Genomic DNA, 23,060 nt, shown 5'->3' on the forward strand with positions numbered 1-23,060 from the left:
GATACCCACAGATACCCACTGTATAGATACATTTACAGGAGTTCCAAGACCATTTACAAACCTCTGAAGCTTAGTACAACAATCGAGGATCCCCAGGACATTTTATGAGATGGTAATTCTATCTCCAGGCATATCAGTGTTCCTTTGCATTTTCGACTTTCAAGGGATAGAAAGGTGCCGACAGGTTAGCAGCACTGAACTGACAACACTGAGCACAAGAGCAAAGCTCAACTTCAGTCAGTCACCTGGGTCTGCACTGAACGAATCTCAGTGAGTCTATCACGCTACACAGACGCCCTGTATGGTGTCTGCCAGGCACTCTGCCAGGACGTGGGCAGCACAAAGGTACACCGACAGGAAGCAGCACATAGTACCTGATCACAGACGACTCCACGGCACCCAGCTCTGCGTCCGAGACAACAGTCTGGCGGGCCATCGCCTCCCGGGTGGCAAGTTGTTTCTTTCTTAGGCTCTTCAGGTTGTGAGATGGCGACCATTCCTGTATAGCAGAGATGACAGACATGCCAGACTCCCTTCTAACAAAGACTGCTTAGAGCAGCAGGGCTACTTTCTATCAGCATACAGCTGGTTTCCCAGTAAAGACATCGTTTAATGGCAAACTTCTAGAAGTAGGTTTTCATGCTTTCTTTTTCACAAGCTGAAATGAATTCCACTAAAGTCCTGTGCATTCCTGCCCATCCAGGACTAGAGAACTATGGTCTCCCATCAGGCCGCTCTCAGGCATAGGTGCTCACACAGCTGCTCATTTCTATGTTTATGTTATACCTCTACCTACTCTAAAGAGCTTAGTCCAGAATCGCCCCGTGTAACAGTTCCTGTGACAGCTCCACAGGACCAACATTAAAAAGTTCATTTTATAGGTGTGTGTGTGTGTTTTGTTCATATGTATGTCTGTGCACCACACGCTTATCGACAGTTGTGAGCCACCACATGGGTGCTGGAAATTGAACCCAGTCTTCTGAAAAAGCAGTGCGTGCTCTTAACCACTGAACTGTCTCCAGTCCTGTTATACAGAAGTCTTAACATGTAGTTACTGTACACATGTGTATTTGTAAAACAGTCTTCCTTCCTTCTGCTGTCCAGCTCAGGCTATATGAAATGAGCTGCTCTCCCTCTTCTGCCTCTCCAGTGCTGGGATTTCAGGGTGTGTTCCCATGGCCAATTCTCACATACATGAGAATCTAATTTACATATGCAGTGCTGTTTTAATACCACCTGTTTCTTACTCTTTTTTTATTTTCTTCCACTAAAGTGGAAAAGGTTTTGTCTAGAGGGGCACAGGGTACTAGTGAGAGGTCTGAGAGTGGAGAAAAGGGAGAGTTGGGGGTGCTTAACATACAATGTATACTTGCATGACAACTTAAAAATAAAAGGGGAAACTCTTTTCTTACACTGCTGAACACTCTGACTACCATCTCTGATTTGCATATGGCTATACTGTGTATTTGGACACCATATACCAACGGGGTTGTTTCTGAACTCTTTCTGATATTGATCCATTTCCTCTTCTTACGTCAATAAGGCACCAGTTTTATTTCTATGGCTTTTAAAAAGTACTAATATCAGATATCAGGGCCAACTTTACATGCTTTTATGTCAAGAATGACAACCATTTAAGGCCCATCTTCTTTCATAACTATGTTTATTATGTTCCTCAAGATATTCAAATGTTAACATATTTGATGTGAACTCAAGCTACAGAAAAGTAGCTACCACACAGGTCTGTGTCCAGGAAACTCAGCCGTCAGGCTGTGACTTACCAGTGCAGTTATGGCAGGAAAGCTTTTAGACATTTCTCTAAGAAGGGTGCAAGTTCTAATATCCCATAATTCCAGGGGCTTATCTTTGAAAATGACTGCTAAATACTGCCTAAATTAAACAACAGAAAATAAAATTTATCAAAAAAGATCCTTTTTTACGACAACAACAAAACATAAATTAGTTAATAAACCAAGAAAGAAAAAAAAAAACTCAGATGGCATGTCCCATGCATAGGCAATGAAACTGACATTCAGACCCCATAAGATATCACGTTCAAAGTTACACTGAGTATCACTGAGAAGCCGAGCCACAGGGGGCAGAGAAGATTAGCACTGACTGGTCCACGCAAGAGGAAACACAACTAAGACACAGACTTGGATGCAGTTTTAGTGAAAATGATCAGAAATACAACCAATACAGGAAACTGCCAACACTACTGAAATAGCAAAATCACTTTCAGGGAAGGAAAAGTTACAGATGAAGGCATTTTCAGAGAGTCTGCAGAGGAGATGAAGACAGGAGAGCTGAGTGGTTGAAATGTAAACAGGATGCTAGAGGATCCCATACACCGTAAGCAGACAAGACTAGGAGTAAGCTTCTAGCACCCACCGTCTAGAAGAAAACCTGACAGGGTGTACACAGAAGGATAAACAAATATAAATACCAATCAAAACAAAACTGTACTGGCCGCTCCAGTACCAGACTATCCAGACTTACTTCCAAATGTAGAATACCCAAGAGAAAGGATCCTTCCTTGTGATAAAAAGCGATCAACAACACTGATCTTAAATGTGTGCCTGATTAGAGCACAGAACATCCATAAGATCTTAAGCTCTTCAAGAGAAAAGTAAATGAGCCCCAAACTAATGTAGGGAACTCAGCAATAACCTCTCAGCAATACACAGAATAACTTGACAGAAAACTAGCATGAACACCGCAGCCTTGCGTAAGTATGGAGAACCAAACTCGCAGAATGTTGTAAGAACGACAGCTTTTCAAGTCACAGGGACATTCATTAAGACAGACCTGATACTGAGACATGTGACAAATCACATTAAATCTAAGGAGTCTGAAATAAGATAAAATGTACTATCTGACTACAACAGAACTAGAAAATAACAGAAAGATCCGTGGAAAAAACTCCAAATGTATAAATATGCTATGGGAATGTTAAGACAGTATAACATGAAATAAAATAAAATATACCATATCAAAAAGAATAGGTCATGTTAAAATAGTGCCATACAATAGGAAAATATTTATGTGAAAGGGCCAGGGCTTAAGATCCTGACACATGGTAATTGTGTGCTCTCGCCACTTGCATGCCCTACTCAGTGCAACAACAACAACAAAAAGGGCTAGAGAAGAAAAAGAAAGATCAGCAGAGTCTTTATGAGCAACCAAAACTGTCTACAAAGTCTTCTAAAAAAAATCAACAAAAATATTACTAGAACTAGTAACTCAGCTTAGCATGATTACAAGAGTCAAGGTAACCATCACAAACTTAATTGTATTTCAATTATAAATTATATATAATTGTATTTCAATTATAATAAGTAATTGGAAATTGAGACTAAAAATTCATTTATAACAGCCATAAAAGATACAAAATAGTTAATGATATATAAAGACTTAAATATCAAATCATGTACAATGCTGCATGTAATACCATATTGAAAAGTCTGTAATATTTCTGGACAAAGAAGAGCTAAATGGGTAGTATTACATGCCACATTCATGAATTGTAAAATTTGTTAAGATGTCCATTCTTCCCAGCTCTGATTCATAGATCAAAACCCGAAGATGTTTTGGGTAGACCTGACAAGCTGGTTATAAACTTCACACAGAAATCCCAGAATACATTGCTATCGCTTTAACTGTTTTCTAAAACAAAATGACATTGGAGTGAGTTTTATATGTCATGAGATTAATAAAGCCAGCTGTCCTAGTCAGGGTGTCTACGGCTGCAACGAAACACCATGACCAAAAGCAAGCTGGGCAGAAAAGGGTTCATTTGGCTACACCTCCACAGTTCTGTTTACTACTGGAGGAGTCAGGACAGGAACTCACACAGGGCAGGAGACTGGAGGCAGCAGCTGATGCAGAGCCCATGGAGGGTGCTGCTTACTGGCCCGCTCCCTAAGGCTTGCTCAGCCTGCTTTCTTATAGAACTCAGGACCATCAGCGCAGGGATGGCACCACACACACGGTCTGGGTCCTCTCCCATCAATCACTAACTAAGGGATGCCTTTCAGCTGGATCTTATGGACGTATTTTCTCAATTGAGGTCCATTCCTCTTTTCAGATGACCCTAGCTTGATCCAGTTTTATGAATTGACAAAATGCAATTTTCCTGATCGTTGCCTTGTAAGCCTTATGCCCTTTAAAGCACGGAATTATTACAAAAGATCTCATTTTCTCTACGCACAATTTGGGTTCATTTTATTTCCAATAGTCTTTTGAATTTTTGATACAAGGAAAAATACATATAAAGTAGGATTGCTAAAAACAAAGAAAGGGAGGTGGGGAGGAAAGCAGAATGGACAGAGCATCTCAAGGCTGTCTCCACACCTGTGGTCAAATATGCTTTTCATGTGGCCACACATAACTATTTGCTATTGCTGACAAATTCTAGAAATATTAACATATCCCTACTTTTTAAAAGTGAAAACCAATTGTGAGGTTTCACCCTGAGACAGAACTGTAGGTGGTGCAGGTTGACACTTACTTCAGATGAGATACTTTGATCATTTCAATGGGTGATTCATCATTGCCTCGGTCACCACGAAAAGCAGTGCTCCTCCCTTTAATTGAAAAACAAAAAGGTGAACAGCTTGCACCATACAAAAACAAGACACCATACTGCCTGCCATGGTCGGCCATGCAGCCACACCCTCTGCCTCCTGTTCGTTCATTACTTTGCTTCAAAGCCAGGCCTAATAGCTAAATTTCAAAATACTCCTAAAATGTGAAAAGGAAACAAAACTATTTTTCTTACATTTAAATATTTATTTTATAAAAAGATATTTTAATGTTGTACAGCTTTTTAAATTTAATTTTAGAAACTTGGAGATACCTACCACTGTCTAAAAGTTTAGGGTTATCTGTGGACTGGCAGCAATCACTGTGCACTTAAAGTCATAGAAGACAAACTCGTGTGTTCAAGTACCGATTAGCTGGGAGGAAAAAAAATCTCCTGAAATGAGTATTTAAGTTTTCTTATGCCATGTGTAAAGTATTAAGTGAAATATCTGAGCATATTCCTACCAAAATGCTTCTCTAAGTGAAATTTGGTACTTATAACTATACGCTGTATTAGTGCCAAAAAAAGACATTTTTATAAATGGAAATATAAGTTCTACCTTTTTTATCTGAACAAATATATTTTAATATTTTCTTGAGAGATTTTTATTTACATTGAATTAAAGAACATAACATGTGAAAAGCAACTGAACACACCTACTGTCCCTGCTCCTACAGGCAGCAAGTGCAGTCTACGCTCCTCAACAGGCCTTTCTAGAATCTGCTAGTCTGCTAACCTCTAGAGCAGGGGTTCTCAACCTGTGGGTCATGATCCCCAAAACAGGTCGAATGACCCTTTCACAGGGCCACCTAAGACCACTGGAAACACGGGTATTTACATTATGATTCAGAACAGTAGCAAAATTACAGTTATGAAATAACAACAAAAACAATTTCATGGTTGGGGTCACCACAGCATGAGGAACTGTGTTAAAGGGTCCCAGCACTAGGAAGGGTGAGAACCACTGCTCTAGAGCTTCCAGCTACAAAAACCTACACTGAGTGCTCGGGCTCCCCTCTTCAGGACATCAGAAACTGCGGACTATTACAGACCAGAGAAATCTGCAACAACAGATTCTAAATTAGCCAACAGTTCTGCTGAAGAAAAAAAATGGGGATTCTGAAACAGTGGATGACTAATAATAGTCTTGCCCAGACTCTGGAACATGACACTGCTTGAGAGAAAGCAGAGCCAGCAAAGAAGGAACACAGGACCTTAGGTGCCCAGCCAGGTCACTTCCTGACACTACAGCAGCACCGGAATATGGGCACACTGATTCTTTAAGTTAACACCAACTGTATACAGAAAAACAACCAAACACCTGTTACACCTACATGTCATTATTGTTTAAAATCATCTGTATACATTGACTTTACTATTGCTTGTTTGTTTTTGTTTTGTTTTTATGAGAGAAGGTCTCACCGTGTAGCTCTGGCTAGCCTGGAACTCAATGAGATCTGGCAGCTACTGCATTATTGTGAGGAAACTCACTAAGATCGTGGTCTTTAAAACTCATGTGCTACTACAGTCTAAAGTTCTCCATTCCTTAAATTCACTGGGCTACAAGTTGTAAATAATCCCCAAAAAGTTACTCTCCTGGGATTCTTCCTTTCTACACACTTAGCTGTTTACTGAGCGTGCACAGGCAGAAGTCAGAAGAACACTTGTGGGGTCAGTTCCCTACCTCCACTGTGTGGTTACCTGATGAGCCATCTCCCAAATTAAGAAACGCTTTTTGAAAATTATGAGACAGGGCTCACATGTCCTAGGCTGGCTTTGAACTCATGTAGCTGAGGATAATGTTCCTCCTAACTTCTGCGGTCACTCCTGGTTATGTGGTGCTGAGCAAGAACTTAGGGTCCCACATGCTAGGCAAACACTGAAGAATGGGGCTACAACCCTAGCCTGAAATGGATTCTATTGCAAAGACTTCCTAAATTCAACTATTTGTAATCCAGTCAGCCTGTAGCTATCAAAGTTTTAAATTTGAGCATTTAAAAACCATTACTAACCTATAAAACTTTTGAAGGCTTCCTACAATGGTCCAAACTCAAAGCAGAGGCCCTAGGGAGATGGCTTAAAAACTGATCTTTCAGAGGGCCAGTGAGATGGCTCAGTGGCTCACTGCAATTGAGTTCAATCCCAGGAGCCAACAGGTTAAAAAGAACTGACTCGCAAAGGCCATCCTCTGACCTCTACATGAACGCTGTCACACATCAAGCATCATGTGCAAACGAAGACTGGGTCCCACCTTTTGTTAGGGGTCTGTGCATTCAGGCTGATGGTTTTCTACATTACTAGTATGTACACGGAAGGAATGTTGTGGCTTTTCCAGGGCAATTACTACTGACCCAAAGAATGGTCAAGGAAACAGGGTGGAAGAACACACCCCAGGTGAGAGAAAATGTTCTGAGCATGTTTTACACAACATCGGCAGGATAGACCACCCCAGGCTTTCTGTTGGCCAACACAGACCTGTTGGGAGATCAACCAGCTGGAGCTCATTTCTCACTAACCCCATGTTGTTTGGGGTCGAAGCAGCGAAAGAAAGGAAACTGGTCAAGCTCGTCCATTCAATACCCCTAGAAAGCAAACAAATCTCAGTCTTGTACCTTTTTTTTCTCATTTGAAATGTTTATTTGAAAAATAAGGTTTTCCTAAGACCTCATTTTATTAATAATGTAATTAAAATGTTATTCTTACCCTTTTCTGCAACATCACTGAATACTATGACATATATGAAATTTGTTCAAATTAAAATTTTATCTCCAAGTGTAATGACAAGATAGTTAGTGGAATCTAAACCATCATTAAAATGGATACTAAAATTCAGCTGGGGAGAAACACTTCAGAGCAATTTTCAAGAACCTAAGTGTTTAAAACAAGCAGCGCAGAGACACTCAGAGAAGAATCCTTAAAGTGACTACGAGGAACGCTATCAAAACTCCCAGCTGCACAACAGGAGCAAAGCTTGACGGAGCAAATCATCTGCCTCCAGCTTTGAGAGGGAGAAGGAGGAGACGGAAGTCCCGAGAGTTCCATCACACAGAGAAAGCAAGGTCTCAACAGGGCAGTCCTGACAGGACAGCAGTGGGGCCGACAGGCAATGGTGACACCGTTTCTTCCCTGTAGTAAGGCTGCTTGGGACAAAAGTATCGATCTGGGTCCCATTTACAGTTGTTCATTAGGATTCGGAGGTCAGCCATTGGTGCCTAAGGCTGCTCTCATAATACAATGGCGGACTTGAGCAGTTGTGAGAGGCTTCAGGATCTAAACTCTTCAGCCTCAACACTTCATTACTGATCCTTTAAAAGAAATGTTTATTGACCTCTGATCTACAGCAACCTGGATGCAATCACTAGATATGCATGAGTTAGGGTTTTTTTTTTCCCATTTTGCTTTTTTGCCCAAGCAGTACAGGTGTCTCCTGTGTCAATGTAAGCCCGTTTGCAGCTTTTGAGACCATCAGACATTGCCTCGTCCAAGCTGACTGCTCTATCTTCAGAACCGCGCTGCTGCCATTTATTTTCTTTCTGAGACAGTCTTTCTCTGTACCCCAGGTTGAACTCAAGCGCACTGTGAGGTCCATGCTAATACTCGTGCCTCAGCCTCTCAACTGTGAGATTACTGGATAAGACACCCCAGTTAACTCTGTATCTGCTCTGTTAACTGCAAGCATTTTCCTCATTGGTTCCTGTGTAACTTGTCTTTTGGTAGAAGGACAACAGAATCCACAGAGAACTAAAAATAGCAGTTGAAGCAGTAGCAATAGCCGTGATAGCTAGGATTACAACCATTTCAGAGTAAAGCTGTACTGACACACTCAGACTAACGGCTGCTTGAAATGAGTACAGTTTCAACTTCCACTCCAGACACCTCTCTCCCTCCTTCTTTAGACACAACTGGAACACACTGACTCTAGTGCTTGCTTACTTGGCTCTCTGCGTCTCAGTTTTATTTGTTACTGCACTGGAAACACTACTGACTTGATGGAGGAGTTACTTTCATTTAATAAAGAAACTGCCTTGGCCCATTTATAGACCAGCCCTTAGGTGGGTGGAGTAAACAGAACAAAATGCTGGGAGAAAGAAGCCGAGTCAGGAGTCGCCATGATTCTCCCACTCCAGACAGACGCAGGTTAAGATCTCCCTGGTAAGCCAGCTCGTGGGGCTACACAGAATATTAAAAATGGGTTAGATCAATATGTAAGAGCTAACCAAAAGAGGCTGGAACTAATGGGCCAGACAGTGTTTAAAAGAATACAGTTTCTGTGTAATTATTTCGGGGAATAAGCTAGCCATGCGGGCGGCTGGGTGCCAGAGACGCAGCCCTGCCGCTCCTATTACAACACTGACTACACACGGAAGGGCTGGCCATAACACACTCAGGGTTAGCACAGTGATTCAGGAACTAACTAAAGCTGTGCTTTCTTCATCAGGCCTGTCTTAAATAAACAGACCCACAGAGATTATCATATAACTGGGTTAACCTCTTGAAAAGTCCTCTACTCTCCTCTTTCTGTTTTTGTCCCCCTAGCAGGAAAGCCTTCAACTTTTCTAGAGCAAATGGAAAGAATCACTGAATTTGATCTACTGTCTATAAGCCCGGCTGTGTTCAAGCAGATGTCCGCCTACAGATTCCCTAAGAGCATTTCCCAAGTTCTGTTGCTGGCAGTATCAACTCACTAGTTTGTTACTACACTTGGTATAGTGGTGTCAGTAGCTCTGGGCACTGGCAACCTGCCCTCCCACCTCTCATCCATTGGGTTAAAATGAAGTAGCTAATATGTACCAGTGGCTATGTGAGGCGCTGTGAATGAGACAGACATAGCTGCTGCCCATCTGGAGCTTATATCCTGGCAGAAAAGGGACATATGCAAGTGTATTTTGTAATATCTATTACAAAAGAGATGATGCTGGGAAGTAGAAAAAGACAAGATCTCTTGAGTAAATTGGGAGCATGGGGACCTTGGGGGAGAGTTGAAGTGGGGGGGGAGAGGCAGGGAGGGGAACAGAGAAAAATGTAGAGCTCAATAAAAATCAATAGAAAAAGACACCTTTGCGTCAGTCAGTCTGTGGAGAACTAAGTGATCAGTCTAAGACAGTCAAGGAGTGTTGCAGGGGTGCGTCCTCTCACCAGTACTTTTTCATATATCCTTGGAATTAATAATCGCAACAGCCCTGGAGGATATGTATGAATGCAAACATATGTTCTTTTTCTCCTATCTGATTAATCGTTCTAAATGGACAATAATATTCATTTAAAATGTTTAACATTTAAAATTTTTGTGCATGCATTAAATAAAATTCTTTTGAGGGCCTGGAGCAATGGTTCAGAGGTTAAGAAAAAAAGAGATGATGCAGAGCTCAACAAGAGCTGCTTGAGCCACACATTCTGACCTCAGGGCCAGGCCAGTTTCCCAAGAGGACTGTGAAACTGTGCCATTTGATCTAAGGCTGACCAACCAAGGCAACAGTGTAAGAGGCAATAAGCTAGTTGTGAGTATTCCTGGGGATTGAACCCAAGGCCTCACCTGTGTTAGGTAAACACTCTATCATGGACCGACACTCCTAGCACCCTGGACTATCTTTTGCATCTCGCCTAGCACCCCTCTTCTGTTAAGCAATGTGACACAGATTCATGAAGTGTTCCCCTGTTCACAAGCAGTCCCAGCCCAGGAGCTGTAGCAGAACCTGCAGGGGCTGCTCATTTGTAATCTGGCAGTGTGACCAAGTTGCCTTTGAAGAGAATACAACAGCAGCTTATACCTTCTTAAATAAAATAAAATCAAACTGGATTTCAAAGTGGATTAGATATGGAAGGGTCTATCTGTTGGAAGAGAAGAAAAACTCCTGTCAGACACAGCAGAGCTTCATGCTGCCGCTGGGATTAGAAGTTATCTGGGCTTTCCTCTACACGGAGGAGCTGAAGGACTAAGAACAGCAGCTCATTCCTGATCCAGGAGCTCTCTAATCTTTTTTGGTAAAATCCCTGGCCACTGAACAACTGTAATCTTAGGATTTATCATAGGTTGTCATGTGTTCACAAGCTGAGCATGCTGGGCATCTATCTAAGGGGAACACAGAAGCTACTTCTCAACATGGGTTGAGAGCACATAATGCTGAAGACCTTCATCCTAAAATTCTCCTGTGAATCTCTAGGTAATTAAGAGAGACCATTCACTTTCCACAAACAATTTAATGTAATCAAAGCAATACTGAGTCAAGCCATATCTATATAAGTTACTGTCTATAAGTTCTTCAGAGTACCAGACTGTTATTTTAAACTCGGGCCACCAGACAATGATAGAAACTCATGATCTAACAGAGTCAACCCTTCCACTTTGTAACTTCTGTATCTGCCACTGGACTGTAAGCACCAACTTCTCTCATTATAGCTTTAAAGAAAATGTTCAGGGGGCTGGAGAGATGGCTCAGAGGTTAAGAGCACTGATTGTTCTTCCAGAGGTCCTGAGTTCAATTCCCAGCAACCACATGGTGGCTCACAACCATCTGCAATGAAATCTGATGTCCTCTTCTGGCCTGCAGGCACACATGCAGAAAGAACACTGTAAGCAAAATAAATAAATAAATCTTTTTAAAAAAAAAAAAAGAAAGAAAATGTTCAATAGATATCTGTGAACCATCCCTTGTAAAACATTGAAACGTATGTTCCTTATCCCAACCTTGCACCCCACCCACAACTATGTCATTATATAGTCCCTGGCCACATGTCTACATTAAGGTTCAAGTATAAAAGTTAGTCTTAATTTGCATGTGAAAAATCAAGAATACTTTGGGTTTACTACTAACTGGTTCAGATTTTTTCTAGCACATCTGTGAAATTTTCATAACGGTTTTAATTGTAATACTAAACTCACACAAAGACAGCAGGATTTTAGCATCCTCTAGGGCAACATCTCTGACTATAAAGTGAATTACCTTCAAAATGTCAGCAAAGAGGGAAAGTCGTATGAAAGGTGGGCATCTGCATCTGATCATCCCTGAGCTCCTCTGTGTGAGCCGCACCTCCCCCATAGTTTTCGCTGTCCAGACCACAGTGTCAGGATGACTCAGCCGTAAATACCACAGGATGTGCGAGTACGTGGCAATATGGACACCCTGACTGATCCAGGTCAGAACTTTGCAATAAGCCAGTTACTGAGGTTCAGAATTCACAAACTAATGACAACATGCTTGATCTTCTGGAAGCTCATGTCAAATTCTCAGTAAGATTCTTGGCTCAGTCAACATTTAATTTTACTGCCCATCCCCGAGTCCCAATCCATGGACGTCCTTGGCAGGAGTCCTGGCACACAGCCCATACAGATCCAAGTACAGAGCTCCGAGGGAACCCCACCCCCTGTCCCCCAGGTGCTGCATTCCTCAGTTTCTCTGTCTGTCAGTGGGGAAGGAGACAGTGCCTACTCTTTATGGTTGGGGTGGGGTCAGTGAAATGATGGGCACAACAAACTCACACAAAACAAAATCTTAGAGCAGTGCCAGTTAGCACTGCAGAGTTCTGACTGGTTGGTGTCAGTCATAAAAGGAATTCCTGTGTACAAAAGACAAGGGTAAAGGGAAACATAGACAGGAAAGGAAGGGACAGAGAGGTACAAAGGACAGTGCCAGCAGAGACCACTAGAAGAAGAGTCAGAATGGTCAGAGCCTGAGACAAAGAGGTTCAGTGTTGCTGTGCCCTAAGTTCAGTGTCTTGAGGACACTACTATTCCATGTAAACATATTTGCAGAGACACTGGAGGGGCACAACATAAGATGGTAAAAAACAGCAACCTGGGCAGTGCCTTTAAAAGAGATTTCTATTATAGCCTCAAGTTGTGGTACTCAAAAGGTTAACCTTGCTCCATCTAGAACACAGATTTATACTGAAATATGTCCATTAGATTCACTAAGGCTTTCAATGTACACAAGAGACTAAATTATAAACCATACAAAAACCAGAACCTTTCTTACATTTAATTAGAGATTACTAAAGCAATGGTCATTTTACATACACACACATATTTTCATAGTGTATCACTCATGGGGAAAAAACAGTTCTGCATTTAGCAAATTAAAGCTGTAGGGTATGTCTAAAGCAGCACACTAAAGCAGATGCAGGAGCATGTCTGAGACAGAACACTAAAGCAGATGAAGGAGCAGGTCTGAGGCAGCACACTACAGCATTACAGGAGCAGGTCTGAGGTAGCACACTACAGCATTGCAGGAGCAGGTCTGAGACAGCACACTACAGCATTGCAGGAGCAGGTCTGAGGCAGCACACTACAGCAGATGCAGAGGCTGTCTGCTCCCAATTTAGCCTTCTTTCAGAAGCCTCTGCACTCACATGCAGACCGCATCTCAAAATAAACAGATGCTTCTCAGTTTGTATCTCTCCTAGTGATATTCAAACTAACAACTAAAATTGACTATTCAAATTTGCCATGAGCAGTCTTGACAGATCTTAATCAAACTGAGAAATAAACTGTACAAACCTGGCAACATAGTGATTTCCAGTGAGACAATAACCTGGAATAAGGAGAAATCCTCAAGCACAATGTCCTGAACAAAGCAGACAATGAGTGCCCATTTCTGATGAACTACTGCACACACCAGAACAGACCACTCAATGCAGAAAAGCCTACGAGACTCAATGAGGAGAACTGTTCTGATATCATGTATGTCTGTGATCTCAACGACACACAGCCATACTCACTTGACTTCACACGAGTGGACACTCAACTCCTTGTGCAGCAGACCGCTGGTGAGGTGGTACACCAGGACAGAACCGTTGCCTGTGCCTATCAAAACGACAGGAGAGACGAGTGCTAATTTAGCAGGAGAGCCAATTCCACCAAAGTCTTTTGTTAAATTTACCTTCTACAAAAGGATCCAAACTACATACTTAAAAAACAAGTGAACAGGAAGGAAAATCTATTTCCTTTCATGTCAAAATGGGGTCTAATCGCATACACTCGGAAACCTTACTTAACTTCAGGGACATATTTTCTCTGAAAGATTTTTAAATATAAATCAATATTTATAATAACTTAATTTAAACTTTTCTATACATAAAGTTTATATTTTTGAGACTCAACGGTTTTTATAAACGCAGCTAACCTGAGCTCATTAACTGGATTGTTCTTTTAAACAAGTCATGACAAGATAATGTATTATGATTGTTAAATGGGATTTCTGAAGTTAAAGAAACTTTGATTCATGCCTTCGATGAACTGCTTACCCAACACCAAACCTACATTTCTACCTCTTAGGCTAGGAAAACAGACAATCTAACTGTTAGAGATTAGATGGGAAAATGTACATAAAGCATGGAGCACAGCCTTGGTCACTGGTGTTAGCTTGGTTAATCAGCATTTCCACCACCACTGCACTGAACAACAGCTCACAGCCATTGCCACTCCTAAAGCTTGGTGTCTGTCCCAGAGAGCTCCTGACAGTTCAGAAATGCACTGATAGAGATCATCTCACGCTCATGAGCTCGGTGCAATTAAAATGAAAAAATTAGAAAAATATTTCAAGGGAAATATTTATAAATTTTTCCCCAACCTGTTTCTTCTTTTAAAACATCCCCAAGAGAATAAAGGACTTTCTAGAAATTCAGAAACCTAAGCAGCTTATAAAATGAGTTTAACAAAAGAACAGGCCTGGGGCTGGAGAGATGGCTCAGTGGTTAAGAGCATTGCCTGCTCTTCCAAAGGTCATGAGTTCAATTCCCAGCAACCACATGGTGGCTCACAACCATCTGTAATGAGGTTTGGTGCCCTCTTCTGGCCGGCAGACACACACACACATGCAGAATATTATACAAATAAATAATTAATTAATTAATTAAAAAAAAAACAACAACAAAAGAACAGGCCAAGTACCCACCAACAGCAAGGAGGGGCTGATACATCTTTATGTTTTTCGTGGTCAGTGGTGGGCACATCCGGATGGCAAACTGAGGAGATGGGAGTCCTGAGAGCAGTCCTGTCAGCAGGAATTTGAGGTGCACTTCCTGCAGAATGGAGCCTTTGGGATGCTCTTCCCCAGCAATTGCACTTTGTCCTGATACGTAATGAAAAGTATAAATGATTAATTATAAATATGCTGACTTAAAAACCTACATATGCTCACCTGCCCTAGAAACAAAGGTGTGAGGGCTTTCTCTAGGGCAGCCAGTTCTCAACCTGTGGGTCGCAACCCCCAACCCTTTCACAGGGTCATCTAAGACCATAGGAACACAGATGTTTACATTATGATTACAACAGTAGCAAAATTACAGTTATGAAGAAGCAACAAAAATAATCGTATGGTTGGGTGACACCCCAGCATGAGGGACTGCATTAGGGGCCGCAGCACTAGGAAGGCTGAAAACCACTGCTCTAGGAGCTGTGCTACCAAGCTCACAACAGCCTAGAGCTGCCCATGGATCGTGAGTCACATCACTAACAACTTAAGGCTAGGTCTTGCTACCCAGAATTCAGGGACCTGTGTCTTCAGAGAAACACTGCTGCAGACAGCGCTCCTGGGAGAAGGGCACTGAGAAGAGCCGCAGGACGAGAGCGAGAGGCCTGGCTGAGAGCACTGTCTGTGGAGTGCGGTGCATCACCACCTCACTACGGGGCTGCTTTTCAGTCAGAGGGACTTTGTAAGACATATTAAACTAGTAAGCACAAACACTCAAAGGACTCGTGATTTCTAATAAGAAGCTATAATAATAATATAATAAATAATTATATATAATATATAATTATAATAAAATAAGAAGCTGTATGTCATAGCTACAAAAACTATAGTTTATTATGAAATACTTCATATTTAAGTATGTAAAATAAATAAACATATTAATAAAGAATATATGCCACATACAAAGGACCACTGTAGATAGATAGTTATCCTTTTCCTTTTGAGACTGTACTCTGACTGACTTTACTCGCATAGCCCAGGATGACCTTGAACTGATTCTGTGACCCTGCCTCTAGGACATTATATGCTTGACATGTCTGAAATTACAGACTTGACAGGTTAAGTATCAAGTTACATTATGTATATATGCATTGTATGTACAAATTAAACAATGACTCCAGTTAAAAACTATCCTTAACAGAATGTAAGTACAATAAGTACAATAAAGTCAAGACTGTCTGCTAAAAACGCACAAACTTCCTTCTGTAAACCACTACTGAACACTGGATTTGCCAAAAGCACATAACAAAGAATACACATGTACACTGTGAGGTTAAATTACTGAGAGTGGGTGAATATAATCTATTGAAGTTATAAACTTTTTTAGTACTGCCATTCTGAAGTCTACAGAAGTTATAGAAAAAAATAACTAGTTTAATGCAGTAAAAACAATTCCTTGGGAAGGGCCACACAATTGACACCAACCAGTGGCATACTGAGAAAACAGGTTTGAGAGGTATACCATGGACACCAGACTCCTGGGAACTGTCGCATTTCTTGCATTTTTCCTAAGAAAATGAGCTCAGGCCTCAATGAGCAGCAGCCTTTCCTTAATAAATATAAGCCACTCTCCATATCTCACAGAATTGCTTTCCATTATAGCCAAGAACACAGTGAGTTTCAAATTATAAGTTTAATTAAAAGCTTTAATTAAAATGCTTGCAAGTGACAAAACTTCATTTATTTAACATTTAAACTCCATTGTAAGTAACTGCTTGACAGTCTCTATCTTTCATTTTAAATATGGTAATTTGTATCACTTAGACACCTAAACAACATAAAAATTCACCTGAGTGTGGGCTTCATGGTGCTGATTAGTTTTGTTCATTTGCATACATAATTCTTTTACTTTAATATTTTATGCTAAAAATAAATTCAATTAACTCAGAAAATTGTTAATGACCAAATAATTCTGCAAAACTTGTCAGTGTGTTCAAACTTCCTCATAAGGATTTGTCTGGAAGAATAGACAGAACTAAAAGATGGTGTAACTGAACAAGGGGCTCTACAACAGGATGAATCAGGACACAAGGTCTTCAAGGTTGGGGTCCTGCCCCAGATAACCATGGAACACATAGGACTGGAGACCCCTTTTAAGTGCCTTCCCAGAGCCAGGAAGATAGGGTTTACATGTGGTATTTTCCATCTACTGCTGTGCGGGTGAGGTCATGTTTGCAAACTTCTCTGGGACTCATCCTCTACATACACGGAGGCATATTAACTATGCTGCAAGGCTGGAAGATGCACTGTGCATCTGGCACAGCACTAGTGCAGTATTAAGCACACAGAAAATATCACTTGATTACTATGATCAATAAGGTAATGTTCTTTGTAGTATGTGACCTGGCATATAAACAAAACGAGTCATTAGGTAATATCCATTTTCATTACATTATGTAAAATTCAATGCAGAAAATCCTTTATAAACTATGTTGATAAAGTGGAAAGAATTAAATGTCAACATTGCTTGGCATATTATAAAGTCTTACAATTCCAAATGTCATAACATTTGACATTGTTAAGTCCCTATTCTTCCTTTCATATCCTAGCCCCAGGATCATGCAATGACTGAATATTTTATTTATAAGTATCTGCTGAAAGTAAGAATCTTCAGAAGAGAAACATCAAAAAGTGTTCTCTTTTCTAATACTGCTCAGCTAATTTATTCTTTCAGTGAATCTTCATTGCACATCTACAAAGCACAGTCCTGGGGATACAGAACTGAATCACTGAACTGTTACTGTAGAATTAAGACCTACTAGAAGAAAGAGAGAGAAACCCACAATCAACAGCACTGTGGGTTATTATTAGGGACTATAAGGAAAGAGCACCTAAATGAGCTAGATCAAGAACAACACTGGCTGAATTTTGAATTACAAGCAACAGAAAAAGGGGAGAGAGGCAAGCAATGAATGCTAAGTCGTGGCTCAGGGAGCATGCAGGCCCCGAGGAGGGAGGGTCTGCAAAGCAGGACTCTCCACCCAGAATCCAGACATCTGTAATCCTCTCTTTCAGTCTCTTTCATCTAGAGCAGAAACTCTCAAGATCCGACTTTCTGATTCCAACAACTGCGGAGCCGTACCAAGCCACCTCAGATATCTTCATGCTTAAATAGTTTAGACTCCACTGGTTTACTTACAAAAAACATAAAAACATCTCCACATTTTTAGTTTTCCTGAATATTAACTTTGACTTTACAATACTTGCCAATTCAGTTACACTATTAATTTTGCACTTCAAAAGAACATCTTATGTGCAAGTTAGAGGAGAAAACAAGCTTACCAATCATATTATCCAGGGAGAGGTCTGGGAGCTTATTCTGTAGCGCTCCGACAGGAATCCCACAGAAGGACACTGGTGAGTATAAAGGAGACACACCGGAACTGCGGCAGAGACACCGTGATCAGAGGGTTACACACATTTAGAGCCAGCATTACACATCAGGTCCTCAAATACCAATCCCAGGCCACGGCATTTTTCTTTTACAGTGGCAGTTGTTAATCCTGTCCACAGGTGAAGCCACTATCGGAACACAGCCCTAGTAACCCAGTGCATATGTTCTTTAAAATGGTTTTATAAAAACAAAACTCTTTGTATATGATTCTGGTAATTAAAAAACAGAAACAGAAAACAACAATCAAAGCCCAAGCTGCAAGCCTATGCATTCACTCACCTGTTCCGTGCATTTCGACTGCACACGGCAGACTTCAGTTCCCATATCATGACCCTGCCGTCACTCACTATGAGGGCGGCTGCATTCTCATTAACAGGACAGCACACCATACTGAAGGGACGGACAGTTTTCGTCACCCTGATTGCATCACACTGGCTTCTCAAGTCATAGGTAAGCTCTTGAACAGGATCTGGATCTTAAGGGAAAATGGTCTCTTTCAGATGGCAGTGAGGAAGCACAGACAAAACAGTACCTGTTTTGGTGTAAACAACCTCAACCAGAAGAACATCATTCTGTCACTAGTGCAAACTGCCCAAACCAGTGTCACAGTTCACTATCACTAATTCCTTCAGACTATAGATAATGCACATGAGAAGTTCAAGTGTAATCCCTAGGATAGCAACAATCACCACACTTGTGTCTAAGAATGTTAAAGAATGCTTTGAAAAGCAGCAGCAACTAGCGCACTGCAGACCACACCTGGCAGTGGTCTCTAAAGTCTGGAAGCACCCACGCTCCATACAATTTCCTCCATCTATGTGCGCACATCATTTCACAAAAACAGTATACTCCCCAAAAGATCGGACAACGGGGGGCCTTGGAGATTAACTAACCTTTGCTGTTTACAGTGAATGCTATCCTAGAGCAAAAGTCAAGGGTGCAAGGCTAGAGGGAACACAGCAGAGGACACAGTCACAGAAGGTTACATCTATTTGGCCTGCGCACATGTCAAGGAATGACAAAGTGCTGTCTCTGATGCACAAAGGAGGCACTGCTGTGCCGTCCAAGATCAGCGGGGCGTTTGCATGTTCTGTGCGCTTTCTCAAGACAAGGATGTCATCAGCACTATTCCATGCGATGCTTTCTAAGACCATTTTGAAGAAAAATATCATTAATATCACTGTGAGATATGCGCTCACCTGGCTCATCATTTGAAGTAGCAAAGACGCTATTATAAGACCTCCGGACACGCAAGGTGATGCAGCCATTTTCATGTAGGCAAAACAGGCCATCACGCTGAGAGCAGGGTATAACCTTTAAACAGAGATAGGTTGGTTTGTAAAACCCAACAAAGCATTAAATATATGTCAGGAAACTCAACTCATATTTGAAGAATATGGACAAAACAGGAGACACACACAAATATTTCTCTAAGATTTAATGAAATAAACATTTCAAAAATCCATTTGCAAACCTAAAATTAACTTGTCCTTGACATCTATATAAACTGAATTACAGTTTTGTGTGTGCGTATGTATTTTTAAGACAGAGTCTTTCTAGGTCTCCTAGGCTGGCCTGGAACTCACTTTGGAGCCCAGACTGGCCTTGAATTCAGGGTGACCCTCTTGTCTCAGTCTCCTGAGACATGAGCTTACAAGCATACACCACCATGCTTAGCTCTTACCTAGTTTAGTAAATAGTTCAGCATCAATTAGAACAATTTTTAGTTAAGTCCAACCATTAGAAGTGCAGGAAATAAGGGGCACTGAGTAATATCACTGTTATATCAATAGAAGATAGAAGGGGACACATAGCTTTGGCAAGGTCATGGGCTCGCTAATAACGTTCATAGTAACTGTGGGGCCTGCAATTGATATGTGTAGATACCTGCAGAAAGGGAACTCCAGTTCTTTCTATTGCAATCACGCCCACTGTTTGATTCACTTCAAGGTCAAGGATTAAAATCTCCCTGGGGTAGAGCAACAGCATGTGGTTCCTTTTGGAAGGCAGATAGGCCAACTGGAGGCAGTCATTGAGAGCTACAAATTCAGCACTGAGAAAAGCATGAAAGATGAACCATCATCAACGTTGGCATCAAGACCCCATCACATCAAAACTGTCAAGAATGAACTATTTCCTGAAATGACCAAAATGGATTAGCATCTGAAACTCAGACCTCTGCTAATTGCCAGAACTCAAATGGGCTGGGCAGACACACGTGTTTTTAAATCTTTGTGACATATAAAGTAAACAGTACAGAAATCTGGTTATAATGAGATGGTGGCAGTACTGACACCACAAGACAGATTTATTTTTCCTTTGCAATTAGAAGTACTAGATTGCCGAAATACAGACTTGGGTTTAAAACATAAAACATTCAGGGTGACAAGAACCACCAAATTGGGAGTACTGCTGCCATCTATGTGGACGGGGCAGGCACCTCCTCTCCTCTGTCCTCATACTTTAATGCTATCCTAAACAAACTAGGGCGGTTTATTCTCTTCCATTTTCTTCTGTGCAGATAGAACATGAAACTTGTTAAAAAAAAGAAAGGAAGGAAGGGAGGGAGGGAGGGAGGGAGGGAGGGAGGGAGGGAGGGAGGGAGGGAGGGAGGAAGGAAGGAAGGAAGGAAGGAAGGAAGGAAGGAAGGAAGGAAGGAAGGAAGGAAGGAATACTGCTAAGGAGTCTCAAGTCTCAGACTCAGTTTAATATCTAGTTCGGTATCTTTTATTAAACATTCAATATTCTGACATAATTACACTGAAAGTTTTGGAAGTTCAGATCAGAGTTAATCTGGGTGACTCGAAGAGAGGAATCTGTACTGCACTAATCTCCTGGCTGCCAGCCCCAGTTGTGTGAGCGTGAGTGACCCTGGGGTCCACTTTCCTTCTGCTGTGCAGAGAGAAAGGCACAAATGCCTAGGACTGGACTAGACTGAACGTGTCTGCGGACGTGAAAACATTCAGTTCAGTTCACTTAAGGGACACAAGGCTCTTTCCAAAGTTCAAGATCACATGATAGAAAACAAAGCAAGCACAACAAAACTATGTAGTCTGCTAAACTATTACATTATTTGCTTGTGACAACGAATCCACAAAAATGTAAAGTGCTATTAGGGCACTTAAAAGGCAACCTTAAACCATCTCAGCAAAGGATAGGAGATGCATTACCAGCAAATTGAATCAGACTATGGCTCAATATACAAAAGCAGTATCAATCTACAAATTCAAAATGTATTTATAGCACAATCTTTAGCAGATTAATTCAATTAATTATTCACAATCTAAGCAGAATAATTCTAGCATATTAAAGATGATTTCGAAACAAATACCAAAAAACTTCCAAAGCTATAAAAAAATATAAAATTGTAGTTCTAGCAAAACACCAGTAATCTATTTGTAATGTACACAAATAGTTTCTTGTAATTTTACTCAGGTGCAATTTCTTACACAGTCCCAGTTCACACTTTCTGAACGCACGGAACACGTCTGGCACTACACTAAGTTATGGACGGATACACTGTGTCTGTCCACCTCCGTCACAAGTCTCTAAGTGCTCTAAAGCCCTGATGCACAGACTGGGAGAGTGAAATCTGAACAAGGCTAAAGATGTGCTCATATTCAGAGTATCCTTGGCACCCAGCTTTCAGCCACGCTGGGCAATGCCTTCACTCGCATACAAACGTCCACCTCTTCTTGACCAGGGAGAGGGCCCAGCATGTGAGGAAGTGTATCAATGTGAAAATCCAGCTTCCTTCAGTCTTCACGTGGCCAATGACCACGCCTTTAAACTTATTTCCTATTTTCACAAGTAAAACTAGGACGTGATAAATTTTAACACACAAAATCAGTGAGGAGGTCCTAGCACAAGAGGGGACTGAAGAGGACAGTGAATGCTGAGTCTCTCCAGGAGAGGCGAAAGAGAAAGTTTATCATAATGTAGCTTCAAAATCAACCTTCTCAGAAGTAATGGGCAGAGCTGTGAGCTCACAGCAGTCTTTGCCCTGCACTCACCTAGGTTTCTCCTGAGTGATTAAAATCTTTACTTTATGAAGAGCCTTCTTGGCTCCCGTGGCCGTGGCCAGCTTGTTATGAGCTGGGCTGGAGTGTGGGCTGGAAATGTACACTTTCTTCCCAGGGCCTGAGGGAGGCTTGGATGGAGAGAAGTCCGAGATAAAAACAATGCCTTCGCTGGTGAGTACTGTATCAAGAGGAGCAGAACTCTGATTAATGGTCAATTCAGGCTAGCACACAGCTCTACTCTAGCCCATGAAAGCAAGATTATAGTACTGTAATGGCTTGAGTAGGCAATGCTATACTCTGACCACTTGGAATGCTGTCCCACAGAAACAGGAGTCCACGACAGTTCACCAGAAGCCTCCAAGCTCAGATTCTGAATTATGGTTTTGTTTGTTTGTTTGTTTGGTTTGGTTTGGTTTGGTTTTGGTTTTTGAGAGAGGGTTTTTCTGTAGCTTTGGAGCCTGTCCTGGAACTAGCTCTTGTAGACCAGGCTGGTCTTGAACCCACAGAGATCCGCCTGCCTCTGCCTCCCGAATGCTGGGATTAAAGGCATGCACCACCACTGCCTGTCTCTGAATTACATTTTATATTAAAAAGATTTTGCAAGATTTTTGGCATCAAGAACATTGGTTCAGAGCTGGGCGATGGTGGCGCACCCTCAAGGGTTCAGGGATTTCTTCAGGTTTGTGTATAATATAAAAAGGTAGCCGGGCGGTGGTGGCGCACGCCTTAAATCCCAGCACTTGGGAGGCAGAGGCAGGCGGATCTCTGTAAGTTTGAGACCAGCCTGGTCTACAAGAGCTAGTTCCACCAAAAAAACAAACAAACAAACAAACAAAAAAAACTTGTACTAACCTTATTTTTATAGCCAAGTTTTTCTCTTTTCTTTCTCTTTCAACATAGACACACTAAAACACACTGCCTCTCTCAATAAATTCTGATAGATAAAATCAGAATTTTGAATCACTGAAATCCAGGGAAAACACTACAGCCCACAGCTAATTCCTCTGTCTCCTTCAAGCCTCTGATCATTACTAAATTAAAGTTTATTCTGGCCATTAATGTAACTTTAAAACTCTTAGTCCCCATTACTC

At 41.4% G+C, this 23,060-nt stretch overlaps 1 protein-coding gene across 2 annotated transcripts in view; it reads right to left on the bottom strand.

Moving 5' to 3' along the window:
- The window catches only part of Wdr11 (WD repeat domain 11), a 47,811-nt gene that overhangs the window by 16,506 nt on the left and 8,245 nt on the right, over positions 1-23,060 (bottom strand). The window contains exons 5-15 of one of the 2 annotated variants that reach the window (XM_057778472.1): positions 21,961-22,147; positions 19,835-20,000; positions 19,147-19,261; positions 18,227-18,422; positions 17,836-17,936; positions 14,476-14,652; positions 13,301-13,385; positions 7,061-7,167; positions 4,511-4,586; positions 1,782-1,890; positions 375-499 (exon numbers count right to left, since the gene is read on the bottom strand). In XM_057778472.1, the coding sequence (XP_057634455.1) occupies positions 375-499; positions 1,782-1,890; positions 4,511-4,586; positions 7,061-7,167; positions 13,301-13,385; positions 14,476-14,652; positions 17,836-17,936; positions 18,227-18,422; positions 19,147-19,261; positions 19,835-20,000; positions 21,961-22,147 (1,444 nt within the window). Of the gene's footprint in view, positions 1-374; positions 500-1,781; positions 1,891-4,510; positions 4,587-7,060; positions 7,168-13,300; positions 13,386-14,475; positions 14,653-17,835; positions 17,940-18,226; positions 18,423-19,146; positions 19,262-19,834; positions 20,001-21,960; positions 22,148-23,060 lie in introns of both variants that reach the window. The other variant, XM_057778471.1, reaches the window with a different exon arrangement.

The sequence above is a fragment of the Chionomys nivalis genome, chromosome 8 (assembly GCF_950005125.1).
Source record: "Chionomys nivalis chromosome 8, mChiNiv1.1, whole genome shotgun sequence".
NCBI classification, from domain to species: Eukaryota; Metazoa; Chordata; class Mammalia; order Rodentia; family Cricetidae; genus Chionomys; species Chionomys nivalis.